Source organism: Cololabis saira, chromosome 16 (assembly GCF_033807715.1).
Source record: "Cololabis saira isolate AMF1-May2022 chromosome 16, fColSai1.1, whole genome shotgun sequence".
Lineage (NCBI taxonomy): Eukaryota > Metazoa > Chordata > Actinopteri > Beloniformes > Belonidae > Cololabis > Cololabis saira.
In genome coordinates, this window is record NC_084602.1 from 36,086,626 (window position 1) to 36,111,782 (window position 25,157).

The following is a 25,157-nucleotide window of genomic DNA, read 5'->3' on the forward strand; positions in this document are numbered from 1 at the left end:
AAATAAAAAAGCAAAAAAAAACAAACAAAATTAAACAAATAAAAAAAATAAAAAATAAAAACGATGGAAAAGTAAAATCAAATTGACAAAACAAATAAAAATAATTGAAATGAAGGAAAAGGATGCTGGCTACTTGAGACGGTTCACATGAATAACGGAGCTGCAACACGTCTTGAACACATTTGTTGTTCAAATTCCTCTGGAATCCGAGCGACTCCGTGAAATCGCTGCTCGGATTCCATCGGTCTAATTTTAGTTCATACGAGCTGCAGACACGCAGACACATCTGTGAGCATCCGCCGACAGCTGAGAGCAGAGGGGCCGGCAAGGGGCCGGTAGGGGCGGTAAGGGCTGGTGGGGGGGCCATGGGGGCTGATGGGTGTCTGGGGGGGTGATGGGGGGCCATGAGGGGCCGGGGGTGCCAGAGGGGGCCATGGGGTGTCTGGGGGGACCAGTAAGGGAGGTGGGATGCTGTGAGGGCCGGTGGGGGCCCTTGGGGGACTGCTGAGGGGCCGTGGGGGCCAGTGGGGGGTCGGTAAGGGCCGATGGGGGCCGGCGGGTGTCTGGGGGGGCCAGTGGAGGGTTGTGGGGGCCCTTGGGGGGCCGGTGAGAGGTTGGTGAGGGCCGATGGGGGCTGGCAAGGGCCCTTGGAGGGTTGTGGGGGTTCTGGGGGGGCCGGTAAGGGCCGGAAAGGGCCGATGGGGGCTGGCAAGGGCCCTTGGGGGGGCTGCTGAGGGGCCTTGGGGCCAGTGGGGGGCTGTGGGGGACTGGTAAAGGGCCGTGGGGGCCGGTAAGGGCCGATGCGGGGCTGGTAAGGGGCCGTGGTGGCCCTTGGGGGGCCAGTGAGGGGCCGTGGGGGCCAGTAAGGGCCGATGGGGGACCAGTAAGGGCCCATGGGGGCCAGTGGGAGGCCAGTAAGGGCGGATGGGGGGCCGGTAAGGGCCGATGTGGGGCTGGTAAGGGGCCGTGGTGGCCCTTGGTGGGCCAGTGAGGTGCCTTGGGGGTCTGTGGGGGCCGGTAAGGGCCGGTGGGGGGCCAGTGAAGGGCCCTTGGGGGCCTCCCAGCTCTCTCACCGTGCGAGGGCGGCGGTCCTGCTTACCCATCTCCAGGAGACTGGGGACCCCGGGAACCGCTGGGCTGTGTCTGGGGGACCGGCGGAGGTTGGGGGCGCTGCAGGACCGCTGCCTGCTGCCCTCGTGGGGGGGCTTCACGCTGCCGGAGGAGAGGAGGCCGTTTAACAACACGTCCCATTAAAAACCATCAGTGAACACGTGGCTGCCGGCCTCACCTGGCGTCGGCGCTGTGCTCCCGGTAGATGCCACACCCCCGGCCCCGCCCCTTGTTCCTGGAGCCCCGCCTCTCCATCTCCTCCTCGTCCAAGCCCCGCCCCCAGGCCGCACACCCCTCCCCCGGAGTCACTGCAAGAGAGCAGGGAGAGCTATGATTGGTGCACGCGGCGGCGGCGTGTTTACTAAACCTCTAGTTGGTGTTTAGTAAAGCCTCTAGTTAGTGTTTACCAAAGCCTCTAGTTAGTGTTTACTAAACCTCTAGTTAGTGTTTACTAAAGCCTCTAGTTAGCATCTAGTTAGTGTTTACTAAACCTCTAGTTAGTGTTTACTAAAGCCTCTAGTTAGTGTTTACTAAACCTCTAGTTAGTGTTTACTAAACCTCTAGTTAGTGTTTACTAAAGCACCTAGTTAGTGTTTACCAAAGCCTCTAGTTAGTGTTTACTAAACCTCTAGTTAGTGTTTACTAAAGCCTCTAGTTAGCATCTAGTTAGTGTTTACTAAACCTCTAGTTAGTGTTAGTAAACCTCTAGTTAGTGTTTAGTAAACCTCTAGTTAGTGTTTACTAAACCTCTAGTTAGTGTTTACTAAAGCACCTAGTTAGTGTTTAGTAAACCTCTAGTTAGTGTTTACTAAACCTCTAGTTAGTGTTTACTAAAGCCTCTAGTTAGTGTTTACTAAAGCACCTAGTTAGTGTTAGTAAACCTCTAGTTGGTGTTTACTAAACCTCTAGTTAGTGTTAGTAAACCTCTAGTTAGTGTTAGTAAACCTCTAGTTAGTGTTTACTAAAGCCTCTAGTTAGTGTTTACTAAACCTCTAGTTAGTGTTTACCAAAGCCTCTAGTTAGCATCTAGTTAGTGTTTACTAAACCTCTAGTTAGTGTTTACTAAACCTCTAGTTAGTGTTTACTAAAGCACCTAGTTAGTGTTTAGTAATCCTCTAGTTAGTGTTTACTAAACCTCTAGTTAGTGTTAGTAAACCTCTAGTTAGTGTTTAGTAAAGCCTCTAGTTAGTGTTAGTAAACCTCTAGTTAGTGTTAGTAAACCTCTAGTTAGTGTTAGTAAACCTCTAGTTAGTGTTAGTAAGCCTCTAGTTAGTGTTTAGTAAAGCCTCTAGTTAGTGTTAGTAAACCTCTAGTTAGTGTTCACTAGTTAGTGTTTACTAAAGCCTCTAGTTAGTGTTAGTAAACCTCTAGTTAGTGTTTACTAAACCTCTAGTTAGTGTTTAGTAAAGCCTCTAGTTAGTGTTTACTAAAGCCTCTAGTTAGCATCTAGTTAGTGTTTACTAAAGCCTCTAGTTAGTGTTTACTAAACCTCTAGTTAGCATCTAGTTAGTGTTTACTAAAGCCTCTAGTTAGTGTTTACTAAAGCCTCTAGTTAGCATCTAGTTAGTGTTTACTAAAGCCTCTAGTTAGTGTTTACTAAAGCCTCTAGTTAGCATCTAGTTAGTGTTTACTAAAGCCTCTAGTTAGTGTTTACTAAACCTCTAGTTAGTGTTTACTAAAGCCTCTAGTTAGTGTTTACTAAACCTCTAGTTAGTGTTTACTAAAGCACCTAGTTAGTGTTTACTAAACCTCTAGTTAGTGTTTAGTAAACCTCTAGTTAGTGTTTACTAAACATCTTGTTAGTGTTTACTAAACCTCTAGTTAGTGTTAGTAAACCTCTAGTTAGTGTTTAGTAAAGCCTCTAGTTAGTGTTAGTAAACCTCTAGTTAGTGTTTAGTAAAGCCTCTAGTTAGTGTTAGTAAACCTCTAGTTAGTGTTAGTAAACCTCTAGTTAGTGTTTAGTAAAGCCTCTAGTTAGTGTTTAGTAAAGTCTCTAGTTAGTGTTAGTAAACCTCTAGTTAGTGTTCACTAGTTAGTGTTTACTAAAGCCTCTAGTTAGTGTTTAGTAAAGCCTCTAGTTAGTGTTTACTAAACCTCTAGTTAGTGTTTAGTAAACCTCTAGTTAGTGTTTACTAAACCTCTAGTTAGTGTTCACTAGTTAGTGTTTACTAAACCTCTAGTTAGTGTTTACTAAAGCCTCTAGTTAGTGTTTACTAAAGCCTCTAGTTAGTGTTTAGTAAACCTCTAGTTAGTGTTTACTAAAGCCTCTAGTTAGTGTTTACTAAACCTCTAGTTAGTGTTTACTAAAGCCTCTAGTTAGTGTTTACTAAACCTCTAGTTAGTGTTTAGTAAACCTCTAGTTAGTGTTAGTAAACCTCTAGTTAGTGTTAGTAAACCTCTACTTATTGTTCACTAGTTAGTCTTTACTAAAGCCTCTAGTTAGTGTTCAGTAAAGCCTGTAGTTAGTGTTTAGTAAAGTCGGCGGCTGCGGTAGCCGTAGCGGCGGCGGCTCCACTCACGCTGGATGGCTCTCAGCCGCGGCAGGACCGTGGGGCTGTTGGGGGGGCTGGAGCCGCTGCTCAGCAGGCTCCTCCGGCGGTCGTGGGACGGCGACGCCTGCACCGTGATCTTGTGCTGAAAGTCTGCAGGAGTCCAATGGAAAGGCGTTAAATTAAACGTGCCGTCACCCGCTGAACCACTGCACCTCTGGGTCTCGGTGGGCCGGACTCTGATTGGTGGTGGAAATCGACACAGGAGCTGGAAATAAAGATACTTAAAACACTAGAAACGAGGTTGTTTCATGTGACGTCAGGTGAGATTAGTGGCGTGGCCTTGTGCACAGCCAATGGCTCGCTGTCGTCACTTTTGCCTCGCAGCGTTTAGCAGTAACTTTACTTTTGAGCTGTAAATAAAGCTCTCGTACTGAACACCAACTGGACCTGGACCAGATAACGTGGACCAGTGAACGTGGGTTCCAGTGAACCCGGACCAGTGAACGGATCAGTGCTCACGCCAGTTCGTCACGGGGCCAGTTCGTCACGGGGGAGTAGGGGTGTCATTACCGATGTGAGTCGCTACCCGATTTGAGTCACACATGCGCAGTCGCGTCCAACATCGTCGGCCATCTTGGAAAGCAACATACGGCAACACCACTTGGACAAACTACAGTTATGTCGCCAGACTTGATAGACAAGATCTAAACACACACTTGTTTTGATATACACTACTCACAATAAGTTAGGGATATTATTATTTACATGATTGTTTTTCCTATTTGGTCTGAATTTTAATGAAATAAGTAAAAGTTCCCTTTGATATTACTAATGATGAATGAGAAGAAACACCATTTTCATTAGTTTAATATTACCCCAAAAATGTAGACAATAAAAATAGTGTATGTATGTATATATATATATATATATATATATATATATATATATATATATATATATATATATATATATATATATATATATATATATATATATATATATATACTGTATATAGTGTGTGTTTAGATATGATCATATATAGAGAGAGATGCATAGATATGTTCATATTTTTTCAGTTGGGAATGGTATAAACTAACACATTTTTAACATTACATTACAATCATTTTACATTCATAGAGCTGGATTTGGATTTCCTATAAAAGTTTTGGTAATGAAAAAAGGCCAGGATTTATCTGATGTTTGATGTGCACTCTTATATTCGACTATAAATGCGACTCACATCGGGTAATGACAGTTTGTCCAAGTGGTGTTGCCGTATATTGCTTTCCAAGATGGCCGATGATGTTGGACGCGACTGAGCATGTGTGACTCAAATCGGGTAGCAACTCACATCGGGTAATGACAACAGGTAATTATGAAAACCAAAGTCACACTTCCCAACGTCCCACCCACAATGCATCAGTCGGGCGTATCTACCTGACGGCAGGCTGATCCTGTTCCCATCCTTGAGTTTAAGGCGGTTGCGGCGGAACTTGCCCTGCCTCTTCTCCACGTGAGGCTTCTCCTGGTAGAGCTGGTGGATGATGATGTTCAGCTCCCGCTCCAGGATGTGGATCTCCCGCTCCGCCAGTTCCTGCTCGCGCTTCCGCAGCGCCTCCTCCTGGCACTTCTGCTGCAGCGCGGCCTGGGTCAGCTCCTCCTCCCAGGACCGCAGCTCCTGAGGAAACCGCTGGTTAGTGTTTGGTAAACCTCTAGTTAGTGTTGGGTAAACCTCTAGTTAGTGTTGGGTAAACCTCTAGTTAGTGTTGGGTAAACCTCTAGTTAGGGGTTCAATAAAGCCTTTAGTTAGTGTTTAGTAAACCTGTAGTTAGTGTTTAGTAAACCTCTAGTTAGTGTTGGGTAAACCTCTAGTTAGTGTTTAGTAAAGCCTCTAGTTAGTGTTCATTAAACCTCTAGTTAGTGTTTATTAAAACGTTAGTTAGTGTTCATTAAACCTCTAGTTAGTGTTTAGTAAAGCCTCTAGTTATCCATCCATCCATTCATCGTCCGCCGCTTTATCCGTTACCGGGTCGCGGGGGCAGCAGCCTCAGCAGGGATGCCCAGACTTCCTTCACCCCAGACACTTCCTCCAGCTCTTCTGAGGGGAGTCCGAGACGTTCCCAGGCCAGCCGAGAGACATAGTCTATCCAGCGTGTCCTGGGTCTTCCTCGGGGTCTCCTCCCGGTGGGACATGCCTGGAACACCTCCCTAGGGAGCGCCCCCCCACCCTGCGGAGGAAACTCATCTCTAAGGGAGCGTCCAGCCACCCTGCGGAGGAAACTCATCTCGGCCGCTTGTATCCGCGATCTTGTCCTTTCGGTCACTACCCAAAGTTCATGACCATAGGTGAGGGTAGGGGCGTAGATTGACCGGTAAATCGAGAGCTTCGCCTTTTGACTCAGCTCCTTCTTCACCACGACGGCCCGGTACATCGACCGCATAACTGCGGACGCTGCACCGATCCATCTGTCAATCTCACGCTCCATCGTTCCCTCACTCGTGAACAAGATCCCGAGATAGTTGAACTCCTCCACCTGAGGCAGGACTTCTCCACCCACCCGGAGAACGCACGCCACCCTTTCCCTGTGGAGAACCATGGCCTCGGTCTTGGAGGTGCTGATTCTCATCCCTGCCGCGTCGCACTCGGCCGCAAACCGCCCCAACGCATGCTGGAGGTCCCGGTCTGATGAAGCCAACAGGACAACATCATCCACAAAAAGCAGAGATGAAATCCTGAGGTTCCCAAACCGGAACCCCTCACGGCCCCTGGCTGCTCCTAGAAATCCTGTCCATAAAAATTATGAACAGGACCGGTGACAAAGGGCATCCCTGCCGGTGTCCAACATGCACCGAGAACAAGTCTGACTTACTGCCGGCAATGCGAACCAGACTCCTGCTCCGATCATACAGAGACCGGACAGCCCTTAATAGAGGGCCCCGGACTCCATACTCACTGAGCACCCCCCACAGAATGCCTCTAGCCTCTAGTTAGTGTTTGGTAAAGCCTCTAGTTAGTGTTTAGTAAACCTCTAGTTAGTGTTTAGTAAACCTCTAATCAGTTTTCAGTAAAGCCTCTAGTTAGTGTCTAGTTAGCGCCCGTCAGGCTCTGTCTACCGTCCCTCACCTTTTCCTTCATCCTCAGCTCGTCAAACATCTCCTGGATCTCCAGCTTCCAGTCATCCTGCAGCGAGTGGAAAGACTCGGCCGGCATCTCGAAGAAGCCGGACTCCTCGATGGACGTCAGCTGGTCCAGGATGGTGGTGAAGTGCGGCCGCGAGTGAGGGTCAGGACTCCAGCAGTCTGGGGCAGAATTACCGTCAGACATGTTTCAGCTGCTCGGCCTGCCGTCGGCAACCAGAGGAGGCTCAGAACTTACTCTGCATGAGGCGGGCAAAGGGCTCGGGGCAGGTGGAGGGGACGGGCAAGGCCAGCTTGTTCATCGCCACCCCGTAGGCCACCGCCAGGCTGTCGATGCCCCGGAAGGGAACTTCTCCGGTCAGCAGCTCCCACAGCAGCACGCCGTAGCTGCAGCGTCGGGGGAAAAGGCAGATCAAGACATTAACATCCTGATGCACCATTGCGGACTGGCCTGGTTGTGGTGATTAGAGGGGGCAGGGGTACACCAATCACAAACAGAATGTTCATCAGAGCTGCCTTTAGACACCATTAATTATTTTTGGGTCAAGATTCAACCCTAGATTTGTGCGTCCATAGCATCATGTGCAGTGTTCCTGTAAATGAGTTACTCTGTCCAAGTCGGTGTTTTCAGTTTAACTCAAGTATTTATAGTATATATATATATATATATATATATATATATATATATATATATATATATATATATATATATATATATATATATATATATATGTATATATTTAGAGAGAGAGAGAGAGAGAGAGAGAGAGATATTGGATATTATATATAAAGAAAACAATTGCATTTTCAGAAAATGTCTAAATGCAATTTCCTTAAAAGTGTAATTAGCGTTAGAGGTTTTTTAGCTCAAGAAGAGGTCATATTGTTGAATTCATATAGTCCTAATCATGATGATCCTAAATTTATTAATGATCTCTATTTTTCATTGCTTCACTATGATATTCCAGTATTTTGGGGAGGTGATTTTAATTGTGTACTGGATGGAAATCTGGATAGATCTTCCCAGAGTAAATATACACTACCCAATATGTCAATTGCCTTGACAAATAATACAAGAGATTTAGGAATTTGTGAAGTATGGATAACCCTTCACTCAGAGGAGATAGCTTTCTCCTTTTATCCTCATGTACATAAATCCTATTCAAGGATAGATTTTTTTCTTTATTCCAGTTAATTATATGTCAAAAATTAAAAACTGCTTCTACCATGCTCGGATTCTTTCAGATCACTCTGCATTGAGTTTTGAAATAGAATTTGGGAAAATATTGTCAAATCCCAAACCCTGGAGATTTAATATTATGTTGCTCTCAAAAGACGATTTTACAACTTATATGAAGGCTCATTTAGAAACCTTTATTGAGGTGCACCAAAATAGTGTAGTATGCCCATTAATAATATGGGATACATTGAAGGCTTATATTAGAGGGTGCGTAATTGCCTTTTCTTCATCCCTAAAAAAAAATAAAACAAGTGAGTTGAAACGCATTGAACAAGATATGATTAATGTGTAGAGGCAACATTGTTTAACTAATGATCCAAATTTATTATTGCAATTAGATGATCTTAAATTGAAATATAATTCTATTAATACATATGCTAGTGAATTGGTTTTGATAAAATCAAAATTATCTTATTTAGAACAAGGGGAGATGGCTGGCAAATTATTAGCTAGACAGATAAAAAAGGAATCAGAAGATAGAACAATTCTTAAAATTAGAAAACAAGATGGATGCATTACAATGGACCCACTTCAGATTGATGATACTTTCAAGTCATATTACACAGAACTATATACCTCTACTTTACAATATGACCCGGATGAGTGTAAATCCTTTTTAGACAATATCTCCCTACCTACTTTAACACATGATGATGGATTAAGTTTAGAAAAAGATATATCCTCAGAAGAACTTGTGTCTGTTATGGCAACACTTCAAAATGGTAAAGCACCAGGTTTAGATGGCCTGCCAATTGAGTTTTATAGACATTTTTCTAATTATTTATTACCTCATTTTATTGCTATGATCAATGCTTGTTTTAGGAAAAGTTGTCTTCCTCAGTCTTTATGTTTTGCATCTATAACCCTCCTCCATAAGAAAGATAAAGGTCCTCTCCTATGTGCCTCTTATAGGCCAATTTCAGTTCTCAATGCAGATTATAAAATCATTGCTAAAGTTCTTGCAGTACGGCTTGAAAAAGTCTTACCTAGTTTTATTCATCTAGATCAAACTGGGTTTGTTCGCGGTCGTACCTCTACTGACAATCTACGTAGGTACTTTAATATTCTTTATCATACTAATGAATTAAATTCCCAGAATGTTATTCTCTCTGTCGATGCTGAAAAAGCTTTTGATAGAGTTGAATGCAAATATCTTATGTTTGTCCTTAGACGATTTAATTTTGGTCCTAAGTTTTATCATTGGGTATCAACTCTTTATAGTTCTCCTATGGCTGTTGTAAAAACAAACACCAACTATTCTAAACCTTTTGTATTATCTAGAGGCACAAGGCAAGGCTGCCCGATGTCTCCGGCATTGTTCGCCATTGTTATTGAGCCGTTAGCTGCAATGATTAGATCTCATGATTGTATTAAAGGTATTAATATTGGGAAGGAAGAACATCTTATATCTTTGTATGCTGATGATATCTTGTTGTATATTCATGATCCCTTATATTCATTACCATTTATTTTAGCATTATTTGGAAAATTTGGGAAGTTATCAGGTTTTAAAGTTAATTGGGACAAAACAGAGATAATGCCAATTTCCAATTTCGACTATACCTTATTGAAGAGTCAATATAACTGGAAATGGTCAATTAAATGTATTAAGTATATATATACCTAGAAAACTGGATGATACCTTTAATTTGAATTATCTTCCATTAGTTAATAAAATAACAGAAGAATTAAAGCGGATGGGACATCTTCCTATTTCTCTTGTGGGAAGGGTTAACATAGTTAAAATGTCTGTTTTGCCCAAGTTTTTATATTTATTTCAAAATCTTCCAATTAATCCACCACAATCTTTCTTTAAAAAAATACAAAGTTTAGTTTCTTCTTTTATATGGAATAATAAAACCCCACGTGTTCGGATGTCAGTGTTAAATTTACCATATGAAACTTCCCAATTTTAACTATTATTTTTTGTCATCTCAACTTACTCAATTTAAACAATGGTTTTTAAATAATTCATGCTCATGGAAAAGAATAGAATCCTTGGATACCTTTCCGTACAGCTTGGAACATTTACCATATATTAAGTTTAAAGATGTGAATAAAATAATTAAGAATCCTGTTATATTAAATAGTCTTAATATCTGGAAATTATCTCATAAACAGTTAGGTTATAAGATTGCCCTTTCTCCCTTTTCCCCAATTTGGAAGAATCCAAGTATTACATGCTGTAAGGATGACACCTTTAAATTTTGGTATGATAAAGGTATCCAGGAATTCTGTCATTTGTTTGAAAATAGGACATTTCTTTCATTTGCTCAGCTACAACGGAAATATGGATTGCCTTCTTCACACTTATATCGTTTATTTTCAAATAAGACACGTAGTAAATAAGGAAAATGGTTCTCTTCAAGAACCCACACCATCAAAAATGTATATTATATTAAACAATAAGGAACAGAACAATGAAAAAAGTATATCTAAGATCTATAATATTTTTGTTGACTGTTCTGTTATAAATACAGACAATTTAAGATGTAGGTGGGAACAAGATCTCCATATTGATTTACAGAAAGAGGATTGGTCTTACATTTGTAGGCAAGTTCATAAATGTTCTTACAATTTAAGGCATAAACTAGCTATTTTTAAGATGATACACAGGATTTATTATACACCAGAGAAATTGCATAAAATGAACAGTGAGATGTCATTTCTATGCTGGCGTTGCAAGAAACAAAAAGGAACTTTTTTTCATATGTTTTGGTCATGTGATGCACTTTCCTTTTTTTGGAATTCTGTTACCAAGTTGATATCTCAATGTTTACGTGTAGTTGTCTCTTTGTCACCTCGTTTATGTCTTTTGGGAACTAGTATGTCAGACAAGTGGAACAAATATCAATGCAAATATATAGATCTTGCTATGTTGGCAGCCAGGAAATGTATAACCTTAAATTGGAAACAATCTAAACCCCCAGTATTAGCCCATTGGTGGAACGAACTCTCAAGCTACCTTACACTTGATGATATTTACTATAAGAGTAAAGGCAAATCCTCAGACTTTTTAAAAATATGGCAATCTCATACAGAATTTGATTTTAAGAAATCCGTAGGTAATTGTAAGGCATAGTGACAATGATAAGACCTGAGTGTAATGGTTTGTATTGTTTTGTTGTCGTGTTTGTTTTAAGTGGGGTTTTCACACCGTTTATGTCTGTTTTGTTTTGTTAGGTATTTTTAGGGCCCGAACACCTTCAGTGCGAAGGCCCTATTGTATCTGTAGGATTTTTTTTTTCTTTCTTTCTTTCTATTTTCTTCTGACGAAAGGAGGGCCTTTTTGCCCCCCTAAACGTGCCCAAAAAGTCACCAAATTTTTCATGCAAGTCAGGCCTGGCATAAAAATTTGATATTTAATGGTTTACATTAATGGGCGTGGCCAAATGGCTGAACAGCGCCCCCCGGAAAACTTTGTGCCTCAAGCCCCACAATACGGTTTGACGTACATGCACGAAAATCACTACACACCTGTATCAGTACACAACTTAAAGAAAAGTCTCTTGGCGTCATGCCCGAAACCGAACAGGATGTCGGCCATTTTGAATTAGTCGTGTCATTTTGGCGAAATGTATGCCATTCCTTCGAAAGTTAATTCAGCCCGAACCATAACGTGCCCCCAAGTGTGTTATACATCAAAATGTGCGTCTCCATCCTGCGACAACACGCATTACTTTTCTCTTTCAAAAGCGTTACCGTGGCGGTGCTAGGCGCCAAAAAGCGCGCCCACCCTTCATCTGATTGGTCCATATTTGATAGTTCCCCAAAAGGCACCAAATTTGGCATGCAAGCCATGCCTGGCGATAAATTTGATATTTCATGGTTTGCATTAATGGGCGTGGCAAAATGCCTCAACAGCGCCCCCCTGAAAACTTTGTGCCTCAAGCCCCACAATACGGTTTGACGTACATGCACGAAAATCGGTACACGCCTGTATCATGGCACAACTTAAAGAAAAGTCTCTTGAAGCCATGGCCGAAACCGAACAGGAAGTCGGCCATTTTGAAATCTGATTGGTCCATATTTGATAGTTCTCCAAAAGTCACCAAATTTTGCATGCAAGACAGACTTGGCGATAAATTTGATATTTCATGGTTTGCATTAATGGGCGTGGCCTAACGGCTCAACAGCGCCCCCTAGAATACTTTTCTCTGCCATAACTTTTGAATGGTTTGACATAGGAAGTTGTGGGTGGTATCATGGGACTCTGTAATGAGTCCTTAAGCTTCGTTGGCCTTAATTAGCCCCGTCCCTTCTTCTGATTGGTTGTCCCGATTTTCTGCTATAACTTTGGAATGGTTTGACATAGAGAGTCCCTCTTCCTGATTCAAACGTCTGCTGGCCCCGCCCCCCGACCAATCAGTGGCGAGTAGGGTGATGACGGCCCTGCCCCCCGACCAATCAGTGGCGAGTAGGGTGATGACGGCCCCGCCCCCCGACCAATCAGTGGCGAGTAGGGTGATGACGGCCCCGCCCCCCGACCAATCACTCCAATCCCGCCCCTTCTTCTGATTGGTTGTTCCTTTTTTCTGCTATAACTTTTGAATGGTTTGACATAGAGAGTCGTGGGTGGTGTCATTTCTGATATGCTTATGGGGGGCGGTGGACGTGAGTGCGAGGGCCCGTTCATCGCTGCTTGCAGCTTTAATTGTTTTTGTTTTCGTTGTGTTTTGAGGGTATATATTTGGATATCATTTTTGTTCTTTAACGGACCAGCCCCAACTTAGGATAAGAAAGTAATGACATTAAGTCCCCTTCATCAAGAAGTAGGTAGGAATATTATTTAACTATTTAATTATTATTTCAGAGTCATTGATAGAACAGATAGGGTAGTACTATCTGGTATTCTCAATTAGTGCATTGAGTAGAATTTTTGGTTAGTATATTTGGCATGATTATAGCACTATGAAATATGTTTTGGTATGTATGGACTTTGACTTTTTTTTTTTTTTTTTTTTTTTTTTGGAAATTGAGTTGTGGGGGTTTGTGTTCTATGTATCTAAGGTATACCCCTCTTTTTGTGTCTGAAAATATAAAAATACAATTTAAAAAAAAAAAAAAAAAAAAAAGTGTAATTAGCGATTTTGGCCTCAAATTTAGTCCTGACTTTTGCGTTAGACCTCTGACATGTTTCAGAGCGTTGTCTCGTTGACCCTGAAGGAAACAGGGAAGAATGGCTTTCATAAGATCAATTATGTGACGCCAGCGTGACACCGGCGTGACGCCACTGTCCCGTTTTGTCTCAAAATCCAGTTTTTAGCTCCAAGTCAACTTTTTTAAAACATCCAGTGTAAAATTCTGGAAGTGCATCTTTTCAACGGCTGCAAATAAAACATTAACTGGTTTAATGATGAGCAGATATCATGTTTACCCACTTTTTTAAGGAAGACCTCAGGGACTTTATGTGCTATAATACAACAACTCAGCCACAAGCGGTTTCTTGATTTTGCGGTCAGGGCGGTGGAGTTCATCGTTTACTGACTATCAAAGGTTTAAACTCGTCTTAAACGGCCTTGTATCCCATTTTCAAACCATCTAGCTGTTTTCTAGAAATAAATAAAGTAATACAGAGATTCATGTGCCGACGGGGTGGTACAGGGCCGGCCTGTAACGTGGCTGGTAACAGCAGAGAGAGCAGGGAGCAGAGGGAGGAGAAGCCGAGCAGAGTGCTCACCACACCACACAGGAAATAGAGGTTTTAGGCAGCAAGGTCGAACAAGGTCGTGGTTATTATGACTACTGTGGCGCTTCATGGACTTCAGCAGGGATCAAAACGACACAAAGGTCGTGAAAAGTGACAAAATGAAGTCATTATAATAATCATTAAAGTATGGAACAGAATGGATTCAGAATTAAAACAATGTCCAAACATTAACCAGTTTCAACACAAATATAAAAACATGATTTTCACAAGGTACAAAGAGGAAGGGGTTTAGCGGCTTTTAGGGGCCTGATATAAACACTATTGGGTGAATGGGTAGATTTGTTTATATTTATGTACCGGTATATGTATGTGTATGTATATGTATATGTATATATGTGTGTATATAGATATACTGTATATAGATATAGAGCAGATGGAGTTAATATAGAGATAGTCTGGTGTAAATAAGTATATTTATATAAATATTTATATGGGCATGTGTGTACAACTATGTGTATGTATGTATAAGTAAGTGTGTGAGTACAGTCTGTGAGTATAATTATTGTATAGTTAGTTATTATAAATACTTGTTAATGAATGATTAGTGAATGGGGGTAGGATGGGGGTAGGATCCCAATCCCAATACACCCCCTACTCACTACCACTACCCCTAAAAATCAAGCCACAAATTTTAGGGCACTTGAAATCTTCCCAGGGTCCTGTCCCAATACACCAACTCCCCCTACTTTTCAGCACCACCCCTAAATTTTGCGTGCTACTTCACTGCGTGGTTTACGTTCGGGTACGTAAGCGACTGCGTAGTTACGTTTGCACATACGTCACACCGTATCAGGAAGCTGAGAGCCAAAAGCTGTTTTAATTTCAGCTGTAGCGCTGTTAATATGCCACTTTATTAAGTTTTAATATTTTTTCAGGCGTAAAAGTAACCGTTAAGATCCCCAACCTGGGCTCAGTTTATCCAAATAACGCCTGTTAAGAAATTTGACAGGATGTTTTCGGAGAAGAAAAACGGGTAAGTAAAATATATATTTCTCGCTAGAAATGTAATCAAAACGCATTTTTATGCAGAAACTAATTCAAAATATTGATTTTATTCACTAAAAAATAAGAAATGCCCGCCATGTTTTTTTGTTTGATTCAGTCTGCAAATTACGACGAAAAGCATTCTGGGAAATTTTTCTAGCCCTCGGTCAGCTAGTGAGCATCTGAAAACCCTCGCTCTGTAGAGCTAGATTGATACCCACTAGCACTAGCGGAGCAGGCGGGGGGGGAGGGGGGGGGGGCGGCCGCCCCGGGCCCACTGCTCCGGGGGGGCCCACTCCGAGGAGGAAAAAAAAAAGTGTTCTGAATAAAATAAGGAAAGTTGGACTGTATAAAACTTGTGTTCATAAGGATAAAGTTGTTTAAAAAATAAAAATGTGTGTGTCTCCCTGTCATGCACGGGTTCGCAGACGCATGTTGTCTGTTTAAGGCTGATTTATGGCTCCGCGTTACACCAACGCAGAGCCTACGGCGCAGGGTGCGCGGCGACGCGCACCCTGCGCCGTAGCAATGCGTCGAGCCAGTTGTCGCATAAGAGCCTTAAAGGTATTGTGACATCATTTTTAACATGCTTTTAACACTATTAAAAGTCTTGGCCAACATCCCTCAAATGTGTCTAAAAGAGTGTAACAAGAAAAACTTCACTCTAGTACTCTTTTCCTGGCTTTTTATTACAGTGTTTTTTTGCCCCGTGAAAAATGCTTCCTTTCCCCCCTTTCCTGTCAATCATTGCTCCGCTCCTCCTCCAAACCTCCTCCTCCTCCAGCCATACGCTCACAGCGGCGTCGGGAGCGACAGGCGAAGCATGCACGGAAGAGCAGCAGGGAGAACCACAGCAAACAATCATAAAAATAAAGGCATGCAAGCAGCACTGTCCCCTTATCTTAAGTCCAGTCAGTGGCCGCGGGTCTTCTTAGCAGTTTTCCTCCGGTGATTAGAACAAAAGAGGCTCTAAACAGCTCCTTGTTAAGCCTCATTTATGGTTCCGCGTTAAATCGACGCAGAGCCTACGCCGTAGGGTTCAGCGTATGGTGCGCGTCGCCGCGTAACCCTACCGCGTAGGCTCTGCGTCGGTGTAACGCAGAACCATAAATCAGCCTTTATGGGTTGCTGGAGAGGAGCGGAGGCAGGGAGCTGGGTGGAGGGGGCGGTGATTTAGCGGGCCGTTACGTAACGATCCGCCACCAAACCACATGCGCCGTTTTTGCACAGTTATGCGGAAAATCCCAGAAAGCACACAATACACTGAATGTTAAAAGTTCGTTGTTTTTTGGGTGTAATTGATGTCAAGACACCCAACAAAACACAAAAAATCAAGAAAAATGTGTTTTTCATGTCACAATCCCTTTAAACTCATGCTGAGTTTCAGCAGCTGAAGTTGAATAAAAACTCTCTCCGGGCTGCATTGATGAGACCAGACAATCAAACCTCCCCTTGCTCTCAATCCAGCGGGACATCGCCGTTGATGAGAGCAAGTTTATTGTGACCAAAAAGACGAGTCATTAAGAAATCCACTGCTGAGGTTGCCAGATCTGACAGGTTCCAGCCCAAACGTAAAACCCACCGAAAAAATGAAAAACCAGCCCGAATCTTACATTCTCTGTTAAAACTATAAATTATTAAATGCGTAATACATTTCATCTTCACATTACTAAATACCCTAAAAAAAAGTTCAGGCTCCAAACAAAAACTACAATAAAATTGAGTAGATTAAAGCAAATATATTATCAGTGAGGTTATTGTGTAAGTTTCTACTTTTCTCTGCCATAATGGAAACTTTTTTTGTTAATAATTTCTCCTAAATATTTAGTAAAAACCAGGAAAAGCAGCCCAAATATATATTTTTCAGCCCAATTGGGCTGAAACCTACCCAACCTGGCAACACAGATTTAGAACATCCACAGGAGATTCTCCTCAAAACGATGAAATAAACTCTTTAATGAATACAATGAAGACCCTTGGATTGAGATTTAAGACAAATTAATACATTTAAATGCCTTATTTTAGCAAAAATGGAATTTGAGACTTTTTAAGGATGAGGCTGCATGGATGAGGCCAGACTATCTCTCAATCGAGAGAGACTTCGCCGTTGATGAGAGCAAAGTGATTGGAAGGTTTGCGGCGATGGAGAACCGGCTGATGGTTCGGAAATAGTTCGGATTTGAACAAGTTTTAAAATTAAAGTTTTTGCATTTTGGATCGTTCAATGTGCTACCCCCCCACCCCAGATGGAAATATGTTTTGTTGTGGTTTTTTGCCCATCGCTGGATGAAACCATCATTGGTAAGCTGTCATAACATTAATTATCTCTGATAACATTGTCATAATGCTGAATATATGACCTTTCCTATATTGTTTGTTACTGTTTGACCGCCGTGTCTGATTGTGTTAAATACACGTGGCACATTGTAAACTGTTGTCGTGGAGGTTGAACATGTGTCTGAATTGTGCTTTGGCGAATCCGACATCTATGGATCAGATGAAAACTTAGCCTTAAAAATAAAAATATCCCGACGATAAGTCATAATTATGAGATAAAAAGTCGAAATTATAAGATAGAAAGTCGAAATTATGACTTTTTATGTCATAATTATGACTTACCGTGGGGATATTTTTATTTTTAAGGCTAAGATTTCATCTCATTTTTTTCTTTTACTGGCGGAAATGAGCTTCCATAGACATCACTGGATGTCATTTGATTTTTATCTCCAGTTTGATACCTATATCTTTAAGTCTGCATTAGGCTTATAATTAGGTTTGACATAATGACTGGCAAACTCCATGGTGCTAGAACCTCATGTGATGGTTCTGACCGTGTTGCTGCTGCTGTGGTTGTGTGTCAGAGAGCTGATCTGTGGCATTTTTTTTTATCGATTATGTTTTAACGGGGATGTTTAGGCCACAAGGGCCCATCTAGAAGGCTTCGCCCCCCCTAGGCTCGCACCCCTGCTCCGCCCCTGCCCACTAGCCCTCGTTTTCTCCACTCCCCCTAGGTGAAAAGAGGAATTGAGACAACACTACCCTCACGGGAACGCGCAGAATTTAGGGGTAGGGATGAAAACTAGGGATAGTGGGAGTATTGGGACTGGGCCTAAATAAGTTTACACTTCTTCCTACTCCTTTTTGCACATGTAAATGAAGATATTAAGTGTTAAAGTATAAAATTCTTTTTTTTCTTCTTATCTTCTCTTTTAATTGTTGTCTTTTACATGTACAAAATAAAAATCAAATCAAATCAAAATCATAATTAGATTTTTTTCTGTATTTTCAACACAAAACGAGAGGAAACAATACAAAAACAATGCCCTCAGTGGAAAATCTGCAAAAGTTCAGAACTTTTTTTTTGTTGTTATTTTCAGTTAATTCATCCGAATGTCTCAGATGTTTGTGTTTAAAACCCGTATAAACAACGTTGGGAGGGACGGCTGAGTCAGAGCGAACTAATCCTCCATAAAACATGAAGTGCAGCAGCAGATGGGCTGCTAGACGGAGCCATCTGGGGGGTTGTGGGTGCAGAGGCCGGTGAAGGGCGGCGGCGGCGGCGAGCTCGTGCAGGCCGAGGTTTGCTCGTGGTTTCTATTCTGTCACATCAGCAAACATGAGGCCAGAGGCAGCTGCTCGTCAGGCCTCCACGCTGGACGCTGGCTGGGATCCTTTCTCTTAATTTAATCTTGCAAATCTCATGACAATCTGGCCGCTGCACAAGTTAGACGTTGTGAGAAGGAGGTTTAAGTCTTTCAAAGTAGGAACAGGAAAGATCCTCTGAGACCTTTTTAGTCATAAAGCTGCATTAATAATAATTATGGCCACGGTAACATGATGTTTTTTAATTCGGAATTATTTATTCTGAATTAAATAATTCAGAATTAAACTATTTTCCTTCAAGTTTACATGGAAATAGTAATTCCGAATTGAGGTTTACTTGTAAAACACGTTTGATCGGCTTTATCCAATTCCTCTACAGGTGTGGGGGTTGGGAAGGTTCTGATTGGATAGGGGGGGGACCGGAAGTTACGTCTACTGGAAGAAAAACAAACTTAGCCGCTACAACTTTGAAAAGCTCACAATTTTGATGTTTCCTGCCATCTGTTCTTTTAATTATCTCCAGGTCCTCCAAGGTATTTATTAAATAAATGGTCTCTGCTCTTGACCAGCGTTTACTACGTGCTGCCATCTTGAAACTTTGTTTGGAAAACAAGCCCAGCGCGGAATATAAGCGTCATGGAGACAGACGGGCGAGGGAACGAGCAGAAAGAAAGACCGGAATTAATTTAAAGAGGAATGAGTGTATACACGATCGCTGAATTATTCTATTCAGATTTAAAATCAGAATAAACCAGCCACTTACTTCGGAATTAAGTTTAATTCGGAATGGCCATTTTCATTCGGAATCAGGTGTTTACATGGTAATTTTTACTCATTTTAAATCAGATTTAATTTTAATTCAGAATTAAAGAGGAATTAAACTTCCCATGTAAATGCACTGAATGTGTTCTGTCCAGTGGCGGCTAGTGCTAAAAATCTTTTTACATTAATAAGGACATTTCTGCGAAAAGGGAAAATGTATCCTTGAATTTGATGCCTTCCAACACAGTTTTGCTTGAAAACGTCTATATATTTGCAATAATTTAACTTAAAATCTAACATTTTCACAGCTCATTCTGACCTCCTGCACTCCACAACAAGATACTTCAGAAATGTGCAAATCCTTTACTTTTTTTCCAACATAGCGAGTGTCTGAGAACATTTATACTAAGATAATAATTATTGAATGTTCATTGACTAATATGGATAATATTTATGAGCCTTGTTTTTATACATTACGCGTCTTTCTTCATATACCTTGACAAGTGCAGTTCAGTCTCTAATGGCAGCATATTATCATGTATTTCACATTACACTCCAATTTCACTTCTCCTAGCAAAAAAGAGATGAAAGAACAACTTAATGGTGTGAAAAATTGACAGAGAATCTCACCCTCACTATTACCAATGATTTAGGGGGGTTGCAATTGACTTTGGCTTACTTAGGGGTGTAACGATACACAGAAGTCACGGTTAGGTACAAGCTTGGTACAATGGGGAAAAAGGAAAGGTAGAAAATGATATTTTGGTCCTTTAATTTTGAAAAATTAAAACATCCAACAATGGCTTAAGATTTTTTTTTCATTATGCACTGCGAGCAAAAAGTTGAAATGTCGAGAAGAAAGTTGAAATGTCGTGAATAAAGTCGAAATTTCGTGAATAAAGTCGAAATTTCGAGAATAAAGTCGAAATTTCGTGAATAAAGTCGAAATTCTGAGAATAAAGTCGAAATTTCGTGAATAAAGTCGAAATTGTACTTCAACATTATTCTCAACATTTCGACTTTTTTCTCGACATTTCGACTTTTTTCTCGACATTTCGACTTTTTTCTCGAAGTGCATAATGAAAAAAAAAATCTTTCTCCTCTAAAATATTATTTTTATTTTTCTCTTGCCCGGCCCTAATACTCTTCCGTATATTGGTCATAAGTTTTAGTGAAGCAGTTCAGTTCTGCTGCAGTGGAAAAAGAAAAATGAACATAAAGTACGGGATTAACATTTCAACAAGTCCACTGGTATTTTGTTTTGTTTTGTTCTTCCTGGTGTGGTTTCAGTTTATTTTACACATTAGAGAGAAGAAAAACATTAACATTTCCATTGTTCTGTCTGGAATTTATATTATTCGAAAAGATAACGTTCCTTTCTTTCAGATATTTGATCAACAAATATTATTTCAAAAGCAAGTGTTTTTTAACCTGTTTAAAACAAACATAAAAATCTGGTTTGTGTAGTTCAGCTTGATTTTTTAATAAAACGGGGAATTAATTGTCCAATCACATTAGATTAAAAACAACATATGAGTTTGTCATGATGCTGATCACTGATTCGTTGCTGATAACAGAGTTTCTGGGACGAACACGACTGCATCTCTTTGCAAATCTAATTCAAACCAATTAAGAGATCCTCAGGTCACTTGATTATCAGATGTTGGAGAGCTACACTGGATTCTGTTTGACCGGCGCCCCTTACTTCCGGAAGTAAATAATATAGGGCTGGGACTCTATCGCGTTAATTACGATTAATGAATTACAGAAAAATAACAAAAAATAACACATTTAATCGCAATTTACTTTTGCACTCAAAACAGTGCGGAACGTTTCTCATTGCACGAGTTCCCGGGTATAAGTTGCCCGTAATACTGATGCACAGAACTCAACACGAGAAACAACAATGGAAACGAAACCGATGGGAAGTCGTTGCTGGGTTCGGTGGGCAGAAATGTTAGTTTTAAAAAACTACCTTGTGGAAACCTGGATAAAAGCACAGTTGTGTGAAAATTGTGCAAGAAAGAATTTGCCGATCACCGGAGCTCTTCCATACGGTGGCCGAGACCCGCCATTGCGGAAAATTAAAGAAACGCTGCAAATAAAAATAAACGCCGCTGCAAATAAAATAAACACTTTGCAAATAAAATAAACGCTGAAAATAAAAAGAAACGCCGCTGCAAATAAAAAAAACGCTGCTAATATAAAGAAACGCCGTGCAAATAGAAAAAAAAACGACGCATATAAAAAAGGCCACAACGGAAGGGAATTACCGGGGACTATTGTTGCTGATCCACCGGTGTTTTTTACGTGAGAGGAGAAGAAGAAGACGAAGAGGACGTAAGAGAAAAGGAAGAAATAAGAAGAGTGAGGAATAAGAAGAACAACGAACGAGAAAATAAGTGAAAAGGTTAGTGTTCAACGTCGCTACGTGTAATTTTTAATGTGCAACACCGGTGCATCGGCAAAAATAGTCCCCGGTAATTCACTTCCGTTGTGGCTTTTTTATTTGCGTTGTTTTTTTATTTTATTTGCAGCGGCGTTTCTTTTTGTTTGCAGCGTTTCTTTTATTTGCTAAGCGTTTATTTTTTTTGCAGCTGCGTTTTTTTCTGTTTGCAGCGTTACTTTTATTTTCAGCGATGGCGGGTCTCGGCCACCGTACTTCCAGCCTCCGCTAGCACCTCAATGCCAAACATGTTGCAGCGAGCACAGACGACGCTCCTAGTTCGAGCAGGCAGTGTCGCCAATCCAGTCTCGACAAGATGCCAGGGTTCAGAGCCAAAATGAGTAAGTCTACGACTGACAAATTAACAAACTCACTGGCGAAATGGATTGCAGTGGACTGTCGGCCTGTTGAGGCCAAAATTAATCTTGGTTAGTCTAATTATACTTTATTTACTTAATCCTTTATTTGAAAGAAGGTGTATATGAATTGGTTTGTGGGGGGTGTTCTTTTTGTTGTATATATTATGGACAGATAAGTTCAAAAGGAATCATTTTTTGTTGGTTTTGTTGCCTTGTCTTCGTGCCCCTCCTTTCTTGTGTCAGAGCGTCTGCAGTGATTTAATGAGTGATTAACGACACCTGCAGCTGAAGGGAAGTGTGTGAGAGTGGGAAGCGGGACAGTTTTTTGACCGCAAAGGGCAGATTGCAAAAATTTAATTAAGATGCTTTTTTTTGTCTTTTGATGGATACTTTTTGCAACAGTATAATCTGCTGAATTATTATTAATAACACCGCCACTCTCGGTGGTAGAAGATCAGGGTCTAGAAGCGGTGCTACAGATAGCGTCGGCTAATCCAATTTATGAACTGCCATGCAGGAAAACAATTTCAAACAAGATTAATCAGCTTTATGACAAAAATCCATTTAAATTGAAAAATGTTGCTTCTTGTGTCAAATATTGATATGCGATTAATTGTGATTAATTAATTACAAAGCCTCTAATTAATTAGATTAATTTTTTTAATCGAGTCCCACCACTAAAATAAAATAAAAAACATTTTAGAACCAAATAAATATTTACAGTCACCCACAGACTGAAATAACACCTTCTTTTAATAATTATTTGCATCTTACAGCATGTCTTATTTGATTTTTATTTTTCATCTCTTGATTTGATGAGGGTGGCACCCTAGCACCCCCTACTGACCAGCCACCACTGGTCCTGTCGTTTCTGAACCATAAAACTCCTAAACGCACGTGTGACTCTGTGGCTAGTAGTTGCTATGTGTTATGACTCAATTACGAGAAAGATTTTGGATTTTGAGAGGAAGACAAATTACAAAGAAAATAGTGAGTCAATGTTTTGTCTGTAGACATTTCAAAGTAAAACCAGGACAGCAAATATCAGCTTCGCTGCAACGAGAACGAATTATTGAGTACCCTCTGTTTGAGACAACTGGAGTTGATTTCGTTGGTCTGTTACTTGTCAAACCTTATGATCAGAAGACATACATTGCACTTTTTACTTGTGCGGTGACGAGGGCTGTGCATTTGGAGTTAGTTTTGGATATGACAACGGAAAGTTTCCTGCTTGCCTTTAGGCGATTTATTGCCAGGGATATGCAAAATTATTTATTATGATAATGCAAAAACCTTCAAAAAGGCAGCAGATGAACTACAGAATTTGTGGACAACACTAAACAAAGGACAACTTCAAGAGTTCTTGTCATAAAACCGGATCCAGTGGAAATTCATTGTGGAACGAGCTGCCTGGTGGGGAGGAATGTGGGAGAGGAAGGTCAGATCCGTTAAGATGTGTTTAAAGAAGATCTTGGGAAAAGCTTTTCTCAGGTTTGAAGAATTGAGAACAGTCTTGACGGAGGTGGAGGCCGTAATTAACTCTCGACCCCTCACTTATCTGGAATCTGATGAAAACCTTGCCCCTCTCACACCAGCTAATCTTTTGACAGGAGAACGGCTAACTTTGTTGCCAATAAGAACAATGAAAGATACTGAGTTCATTGGATTAAATGCCAAAAGGATTAACAAACGGTGGAAGTATCGAGAAAGACTTCTTAACCTTAACCTTCTTCCGGCTCTCAGCGAAGGCGGACGCTTTTTCTGCTCCTTTTCAACCTTATCAACCTTCCCTGCTACTGCTTTGTCTGTCTCGTCTTCAGAGTCTCTCTTTTTCACTCCTCCGAAAACTCTACAACCCTACAACATGGAATTGATTAACTGGTCTCTCAGCACAATTGACCAAATTTTTGCGACAAGAAGCCAGGGGGTAAGGGAGCCCTCTTGCCCCGACGAGACATTCTTTTCTGGATACACAATGGATTCTTACAAGAATTGGAAGCCTTTGTGTCTCAAAATTCTGTCTGTCGAGGATGTTGAAGACGCCTTCATAATTGGAATTATGATAGCAGGATTTCTCCTGATCATCCTCCTGATAGGAGGAGGGGGATTACTTGTGTATCGACAAACGCGTAATACGTTGACAGCTGTTTTGGCTCTCTCAAAGCTGCTGGACGTGGCTGAGGGGTCAAGCAAAGCGCCCAATGCACAGACTCTGACACTGGTAGAGCAGGGCCGTAAGCTAGATGCGATTCTCGAACAGAATTGCAGGTTAGCGGCGGTGTTTGAGCTCATTGGCAAGATTGACAACACCTTGGAGAAGTTGGAAGCTGGGCTTGGCGGGAAGTGACCACAAATTCGTCTGATTGGAGTTGCATTGATGAACCAGAGACTGAAAGGCAGACGGAAAATTACTGGGCTGCCTGCTTCAAGAAATTGTTGATTCTTTAATTTGCCCTTGATAGAGCGGCTTGGGAGGCCTCTCCGTCACAATCTCCCTGGAGGAATGTAAACAAGATGACTCTGCCCCCCCACTTAACCCTCCCCCTCTCCCACGACAAAACATCTGTGGACTTGTTTTCAGAACTGTACCGGGCCGTCTGATAAGATCAAGGACAATAGCTGAGAACAGCTCTGGAGCAAAGTTTTCACAGACTTACCGCCCACACACACACACCACACTGCTGATAACCACACCCCCCGCCCTTCATCTTCAACGCCTTCCCTGGCTCCCCTCTTATCATCAGCCCCCCTGACACAGACTTCAAGTTCGAGCGCCATGCTGCCGCGGCCCTCACTTGGATGAACTGTGCCGGGATCCCCCCCCGACTTGCCCACCCCCCATTCCCAACAAGTTATGATGTTGTTTTGTTGTGTGTATGTTGCTTTTCTGTGCTGAGGTGTTTTTTTGCACCTTGACACTAGGTATTAATACACAGTGTGAAGATGCCTTTTTTTCCCTCCTCCCTCCATCCCAGTGTCACCCTTCCTCTAAAAATGGCGTCTGTATTAATGGTGCCATCGGTGTGAACCGGAGTCAAGTTCTCTCGTCTGATTTATGTATGACCTGGCAATAAAGCTTTTTCTGATTCTGATTCTGATTCTGATTCTGTGGAAACGCTGGAGGGATGAGTTTTTATTGTTATTGAGATCTGTTCATGGTTCAAATCCCATAACCCCAACTAGCCCATTCAAGATTGATGACGTAGTATTGATCCATGAACATCTACTACCCCGACAATGCTGGAAATTGGGCCAAGTTCAAGACATATTCATTGGACGAGATGGGAGAGTTCGTTCTTGTTCTGTTCAGCTA

The 25,157-nt window shown here is 41.5% G+C and overlaps 1 protein-coding gene across 1 annotated transcript in view; it reads right to left on the reverse strand.

Moving 5' to 3' along the window:
- map3k9 (mitogen-activated protein kinase kinase kinase 9) overlaps positions 1 to 25,157 on the reverse strand; it is a 50,471-nt gene that overhangs the window by 4,700 nt on the left and 20,614 nt on the right. The window contains 6 exon segments of the mRNA XM_061743615.1: positions 1,100 to 1,212; positions 1,289 to 1,418; positions 3,630 to 3,752; positions 5,040 to 5,280; positions 6,727 to 6,902; positions 6,979 to 7,127. Coding sequence (XP_061599599.1) covers positions 1,100 to 1,212; positions 1,289 to 1,418; positions 3,630 to 3,752; positions 5,040 to 5,280; positions 6,727 to 6,902; positions 6,979 to 7,127 — 932 coding nt within the window.